The sequence below is a fragment of the Salminus brasiliensis genome, chromosome 4, assembly GCF_030463535.1.
Source record: "Salminus brasiliensis chromosome 4, fSalBra1.hap2, whole genome shotgun sequence".
Taxonomy (NCBI): Eukaryota; Metazoa; Chordata; class Actinopteri; order Characiformes; family Bryconidae; genus Salminus; species Salminus brasiliensis.
Window position 1 is genome coordinate 37,704,202 of NC_132881.1, and position 7,484 is coordinate 37,711,685.

Consider the following 7,484-nt stretch of genomic DNA (forward strand, 5'->3'; position numbering starts at 1 on the left):
CTGAGGAGAAATACACAAAATAGCATTGTATTGTAAACACTGGCTAGAGAGGTATTAAGGTCCTCAGAATTTGGCTGTGGAGCAGTGGAACTGTGGTTTATTGAGTAATGGAGCTCAGTCTATTATTAGATGAGTTGCAGTGGCGTTTGTGATCCAGAACTGATCATCCAACATTAGTAACTGATTCATCATGCTGTTGTGGCTGAATGCAATCAAATCCTCATACCATTTAATACAGATTAGAAGCTGTTATTGCAGAGTATGGAGAGGAACACCATCTAAATACCTGTTTTTGGAGGTTTGGGTGAAGAAATATTAGATGAGCAGGTGTCTACAAACTTGCAGACACATGATATGCCTGCCATGATATATCTTTTACCGGTTTGCTCTCGATGCATTCAGAAGCAACAGTCTCCTCCTCCTCTTGAATGTTTTTTGAATGTGTTACTGTACAAACGGGGTTTTAATTGTTAATTTTATTAACATAATTCACTACTTACTTATTACACACGTGGACAAAATTGTTGGTACCCCTCGGTTAATGAAAGAAAAACCCACAATGATCACAGAAATAACTTGAATTTGACAAAAGTAATAATAAATAAAAATTCTATGAAAATGAACAAATGAAAATTCGATTTTCGATTTTGAACCCTGCTTCAACAGAATTATTTTAAAAAATAAACTCATTAAACAAGCCTGGACAAAAATGATGGTACCCCTGAAAAAAATGTGACCAAAGGCTGTGTCCACTAATTAGCATCACAGGTATCTACCATCAGTCAGTGGGCCTATATATAGGGCTACAGGTAGTCACTGTGCTGTTTGGTGACATGGTGTGTACCACACTCAATATGGACCAGAGGAAGCGAATAAAAGAGTTGTCTCAGGAGATTAGATAGAAAATTATAGACAAGCATGTTAAAGGTAAAGGTTATAAGACCATCTCCAAGCAGCTTGATATTCCGGTGACTACAGTTGCACATATTATTCAGAAATTTAAGATCCATGGGAAGATCCATGGGACGTGGCCGCATCAGCTTTATGTTCACAGACGGAAAAATGAAGCATATCAAGAAAAGAACACGGTCACCGCTGTGAAACATGGAGGAGGCTCTGTTATGTTCTGGGGCTGCTTTGCTGCATCTGGCACAGGGTGTCTTGAATCTGTGCAGGGTACAATGAAATCTCAAGACTATCAAGGGATTCTAGAGAGAAATGTGCTGCCCAGTGTCAGAAAGCTTGGTCTCAGTCGCAGGTCATGGGTCTTGCAACAGGATAATGACCCAAAACACACAGCTAAAAACACCCAAGAATGGCTAAGAGGAAAACATTGGACTATTCTGAAGTGGCCTTCTATGAGCCCTGACCTAAATCCTATTGAGCATCTTTGGAAGGAGCTGAAACATGCTGTTTGGAAAAGGCACCCTTGAAACCTGAGACAACTTGAGCAGTTTGCTCATAAAGAGTTGGCCAAAATACCTGCTGACAGGTGCAGAAGCCTCACTGACAGTTAAAGGAATCGTTTGATTGCAGTGATGGCCTCAAAAGGTTGTGCAACAAAATATTAATTATAAATGTTTTTATATATAATTTTGTTAAAGCATGGTTGAAAAGCAATGTCTGACTTTCATTGGTTAATTTTCATAGCATTTTTACTTATTATTACTGTCAGATTCATTTATTTCTGTGACCATTGTGGGTTTTTTCTTTCAATAACCGAGGGGTACCAACAATTGTGTGTGTGTATATGTGGTGATCTTGTGATACACTACGCTGCCAGTTAATCAACTTCCCTGTACCCTGTGTGAAGAATACCTAACATGTACTGTAGCTCATCTGTTACACAATTTGTCATCCACACTGTACCACATTAACCAGTGGAATGGGACCATCACTACACCACTTCACACAAGGTAATATTTGTGTTGTGAATCATTCCTGTGACAAAGACACTGTATGGTCTAAGAACAGAAAAAAACATAAGAACAATATTAATCAATAAAGGTCACCTCTCAGCACTCAATCAGCACACAAAGCAGTCATTCTTGAGATGATCTTTAGTTTATTGTTAAACAGTAGCAGGGATGTCACATCAACATGAGAAACAGAGTACAGTCCCACCTGGATGGATTTGCAACTATTAATTGCACCACCTCCATGGTTTCGATACTGGAAGATTACATTAATTGGCAGGATCAGGTGTGTGAGTAGAGTGAGAAGGAGCAGGACTGGGAAACAAATACCCTTCTTTTTTCTGTGGTTATGCTGTGAGTGACTGCACAAACTCCCTGTAATGGTAAAATAATTGAATAATGTTGTAATAACTGAGCTGAATTGAGAACTTTTTAATAATTGAGTGATTTATTATGTATGAATGACACTCAACACAGAGGATCATAAAAGCACAAAGAACAGATTGGGGACATTACCTTATGATACCTGGCAAACCAGGGTCCCTGTACAGACCGCTATGAAGATATCCAAGAGATCTATCAAATGATACCAGTTTGGTTCGTTCATTTGAATCCAGGGCACTTCTGGCAATGCTGTAAAGCTGAATAGATTAATACGGGTTATTCATTTTTAAAAAATATGTCTGACAGAACAAAAACAATAAAAAAGGGGACAATGTCCACACATACACACATATGATCATCAGCATGCATGAAGAGTTTTCTTCAATGTTTGTTGTTGAAAGTGAGAAATCTTAAGTGCTGTATGACTAATACACTGTTATTAAAGAAAGGGAAACGTGTTGTGTTTTTAAAAATGTGTTAAATGCGCTTTTATGGTAATACTGTATTGAGTTTTAAAATGGGTTGTACCTGTTGAGCCATTTGAAAAGGAAACAAGTTGTCATCTTCAGCATGAAGCAATAAAAGAGGAGTCCTCATTCTCTTCAAACTGGAAAAATAACATTCTCAATTAGAAACATGGTGACAATACTGACTTCTTTCAGGTTACAGTCTCTGTTTATGATTACTGTCAGTGTGTTCAGTTATGTGTTATTGTTTTACACATACTTAACATCATTTGCCACTGCGAACTTGCTTTCTTTGGGTGGGCTCAGGAAAAAGTACTGAATGTAGGGAAACTTCCAGTAAAACTAAGAGAAAAAAGGTGATTAAATACCTCATAGATACACAGATCTCTATTTAGCAAGATATTAATCAATGTATAGAACTTCTTCTTGCTGTTGGGGTCAACAGCTACTAGATAGCATCCTCTTATGGTCTATTATCTATAGACTTATCTATAGAATAATTAATATTGAATCATGCCAACATTAGAAAGATCCACAATGTCACCTACCCAGGCAAAAGGGTGGCAGGTTATCTCATGTATGGTACCTGTAAACGCACCTTCAAGTATCACTGCGTCAACAGGGTTTCCTGGAACAACAGCACTGCTCGTGGGCTACTGTATTACTGCATTGCTTCTAATAAATCTTGTACTTGTAAGCATTTTAGCTACAAACACATCAGTAATACTGTATTTATTTTGAAATCATGCATAAATGGTCATGTCAGTGTGACTATTATGATACAAAAACAACAACCAGGGACATATTAAAATCTGTAGGTGATTTATTACCTTGCTCTTGTAGTTGTACTGCAATGTTAGTTGCCACACTGTTAACACAAAAGCAAATTGCCCTTGCAGCTACATATGTAGGTTTTTTTAGTAATGCAATATTCTTTTATCTGCATAATATTCAGTTTGTTTTTAGATTGTTTAATGGTCTTATAGAAGATGTCAAATGGATTATTAATGTGATTCAGAAGCCACATCTGTACAGTTTGTAGGTGTTAACCCTCTAACAATTATTGTAACCATACAGTACAGGATTTAGGATTTAGCTGCTGTAATAAAACTCGAAAACAACATCTTCAGCACCCATCTCCACTGTATTCTCCTCATCGAATAATGTGTAATGCTTATTATATACAATGATTAAGTGTACATAAGCTAACATAAAGATGTATTAAATTTCATATTCTACACTATTTAAAAATACTGTTTAATTAAATGGAAGAAATTTGAAAATAAAAATGTCCATTAAGACGAAAAGCTTTTGTGACGGCTCCGTTAGGATGCCCAGTTAAGGTAAACAGAATTGACCGCTGGCCATTAGCTTAGCATAAACACTGAATAAGATCATATCATATCTTACCACTTTCCTTGTTAGACTGAATTGTGTGTTTTACCCTGTATTCACACATATTTAAAGCCATTTAGTCTTCATATGCATTATACTTCTGCCATTGCTACCATAGATGAGCCTAATTAAAGATGCACAGTAAGCTTGGTTAAATGCTAGTTCTATTGTGTTGCTGTGACTGTTTTATAATTTATTAATTTTTAGATTTACCCTAACTAGGCAAGTTAACCGGCTGGTTGATTTGCACATCCACTTCCTGAAAGACTGAAAAAAAGGTTTATGTAAGAAAGTCAAACAAATGCTGTGAAAAATTCACACCCACTCACATTGTGCCTAATGAGTGTCCCCACATGATCACCAGACTATCCTTACTGCGGGACTTTACCCAGTGGTACAGGTAGAGGGCGTCAGTGACCAGTCCGTACTCTGTGGGCTCACCAGTGGAGTCTCCAAATCCTAAAGATCAGAGGGTTTATCTGAGGAAAAAGCTTAAAGCTATTTTCAGCTTAAAGATCACTGTCTTACACTGTCTTTACAAACCTCTGTAGTCCATAACCACTGCATGGTAGCCAAGAAAACTGATGAGCTGCAACAAGAAGAAACAAAAACACAGTCAGTAAGACATTAATCACACGGCTTAGAATTGTCACAATGAAGACGAGGAACTTACTCACATTGGCAACTGCTATCCGGTGTGGGGCGGCTCTTTGTATTTGGAAAAACAAACAAAAAAATCCCCACCACAATTAGCATAGAAACACAATCTTATAATGAATAGAAATACAAATAATGTGGAATCACAGAACATCTACATTTCATGTGTGCATGTGCTACAAGCTGATGTATGACAGTAAAGGTGAAATCCTATGCTTTGTATGGCAAATCCCTGTAACAGTATCTCTCAGAAGAAGGTTTCAAAAAAGAAAAGTGCACACACTTGATTTCACTGTGAACCCATTCCTTTAATCCCCTTTATGACAATCATCCAGATGAAGTTGTTCCAGGCCAGTTTAAGTTTGAACTTTTCAGGTTTATATAGATATAGTGTGCCCACCTGTTATTGGTGTTTCCATGAAGATAAATGAAAACAGGCGATCCGTCACCCAAAGACTTCTCGTACCACTCCAGACCCTTCCCTTGAGCCTCCTTCCACTTGTGCTCAGGGACAGTGTGCCTAATAACAGCATAATGAGGACTGTAATACACACGACTGTGATGTACAGCATGTTGGCATGTTAAAAAAGGTATGCTCTGTCTGTAGGTAGACATTTCACTGAAAGTGTATAATATGCAGTGTTCCCTGGACTGACCACACGCCCAGGGTGATCCCCTCCTCAGAGGTCAGGTACATATTAATGGTGTGATTGAGAGCGAGGTCAGCAGGACGGCTCAGGTCAACGAAGTACAGCACTGAGAAAATATGATTAATAAAAAGAAACAATAATGTATGTTAATCTGAAGACTGCATTAAACTGCACAGGCGACATGTTGTTGTCATGTTAAGATGTGGAACACACCAGCGTGTGAATAAACCATGTGCTGTACAAAACCCGGAAAGAGGCGCAGTGAATACGGTGAGGCCACATACAGGACACAGAGAGCTAGCGATGTCCATTTTATCCACACCTTCCATGAAGATCTTGAAAAGAACAAATATAATGAACACAAACACAGGCAGGAGCTGTTGTGCCAGGGTTTGGGTGAGCACAGGATCTTAGCAGAGCTGAGTGCTTAACTACAGGACTTCAGGACTGTTTTAGCCTCCCTGCTTTAGCTGGTTTTTGATGGTCAGGAGGTTGAAAGGCTGGTCTTCCAGGCAAATACCAGTTTAGCTATTGACCAGCATAGCATGTTTTCATCCAAGTTTGATGACTGGCTAGTCTATCAGCATGACCAACCTGACCAAGCTGGTTGCCAAGCTGGTCATACCAGACCAGTTTGGTAATGCTGGCTGATCAGTTTGATCAGGCTGGTAATGCTGGTAGACCAGCTAAAACCATTAAAAAGAAAACATACCCAATTCTGGTCAAAAGCTAAGCTGCTCCATCACATTAACCATCCTGAGCTGGCCATGTTGTTGTTCAGCAGGGTTCTAAGTGACCAGTTATGAAGTAGTCTGCTGGCCAATAGGAAATCAGACTGGAAACACCTCCACCTACATGCAGGCTATGTACAGAGCAGACACTTTAGAATCAGTCTTTATAAGCTCAAATACAGTAACTGCATTATTTACAGTCTTTATTTGTCATTATTCTTTAGGTCATTTCGTCACTAATGGGTCACTAACCTCACTCGTGTGTCCACAGCTGTACTGCCTTTAACAGATTCCTCCTCAGCCCGCCCAGAACCAGCAGCTTCACCAACCCTTCTCCTCATCTCGCAGCATTTATGGGACAAAGTAGCCGAAGGCAGCGTATGCTCCTCTATAGAGTCGAGAGTCTAGTGTGTACATTAAATGTGTTAACTGTGGTTATTGACCCCATGACCATACATCTATTTGACCACTACAGTAGAAGACCTACTAACTACTTACTGAAAAGGAAAAAGGGAACCTCTAAAAACAACTCAAAGTCAAAATACAGGAGTTATTACCTTGCTCTTGTAGTTTCACTGCAGTGGTAGCTGCCACACTGTGAGCTGACATGGCGTGTAGGGCCAGACCTTAAGGGATGAACACTGGCAGAGATGGAAATCAATGCAAATGGGTGGGGGGCCTGGGGGACCAGCCGCTAGACGAAAAGGGCAGGGCCGACCTAACCTGACCCTACAACGCACTGCCTTGAATGTGGGTCGCCTTGGACCCAAAAGGGAAGCAGACGTGCCTCACTTGCCTCTAGAGGGAGGTCAGAGAGCCTCGCCTGAACATGAACCGTTAACTAGAGCCGACCTGAACAGGCCGGTAACGCGTGCGGAATCTCTGTGCGTCCCAGAGACTCCAAGAGGGTCACTTCAAGGCAGTAAACAAACGGGGTAACGCTCCTTAAGTACTTCCAGTCCCAAATGAAACACATGAACAAACAATGAATCGTGAATCAACAGAAATGAAAAGAAATGAGCAGAAATGAACAGAAATGAGCAGAAATGAACAGAAATGAACAGAAATGAACAGAAATGAACAGGAAGTCCTTATTTTGCCTGTGAGCAGCGGCTCGGGGTCGCCCCGGGGGAGGGCGCGATACCGAGTGCCTGAAATAAACACAGAGCACAGAGCCCTTGTGGAGACATATGTGATTTTCCGTGCAGTAACATTGTTATATCTCTGTAATATCTGTAATAATGATAAGTGCTTTAATCTCCTGGGACCCAGACTTTTGCTTGG

General features: G+C 39.9%; 1 protein-coding gene across 1 annotated transcript; it reads right to left on the reverse strand.

The window, feature by feature from the left end:
• Positions 1-2,118: 2,118 nt before the first annotated feature.
• On the reverse strand, positions 2,119-6,541 carry LOC140554185 (lysophosphatidylserine lipase ABHD12-like). The gene is made up of 13 exons (XM_072677031.1): positions 6,453-6,541; positions 5,683-5,804; positions 5,476-5,575; positions 5,220-5,339; positions 4,840-4,870; positions 4,706-4,751; positions 4,492-4,621; positions 3,598-3,635; positions 3,316-3,395; positions 3,027-3,109; positions 2,829-2,907; positions 2,433-2,557; positions 2,119-2,291 (listed from the first exon to the last, which is right to left on the reverse strand). Exons 1-13 carry the CDS (start codon positions 6,539-6,541, stop codon positions 2,264-2,266), a joined length of 1,071 nt encoding a protein of 356 aa, XP_072533132.1. The 3' UTR covers positions 2,119-2,263.
• Between the last annotated feature and the right edge of the window lie 943 nt (positions 6,542-7,484).

What these genes read in the sequence shown, in the direction of transcription:
- LOC140554185 (XM_072677031.1), bottom strand. Translation starts at nt 6,541, where the DNA reads ATGAGGAGAAGGGTTGGTGAAGCTGCTGGTTCTGGGCGGGCTGAGGAG. An exon ending in ACCGGATAGCAGTTGCCAAT is followed by an intron (nt 4,752 to 4,839) that starts GTGAGTAAGTTC and finishes TTCTTGTTGCAG; the next exon opens with CTCATCAGTTTTCTTGGCTA. An exon ending in GGTTTGCCAGGTATCATAAG is followed by an intron (nt 2,292 to 2,432) that starts GTAATGTCCCCA and finishes TTACCATTACAG; the next exon opens with GGAGTTTGTGCAGTCACTCA.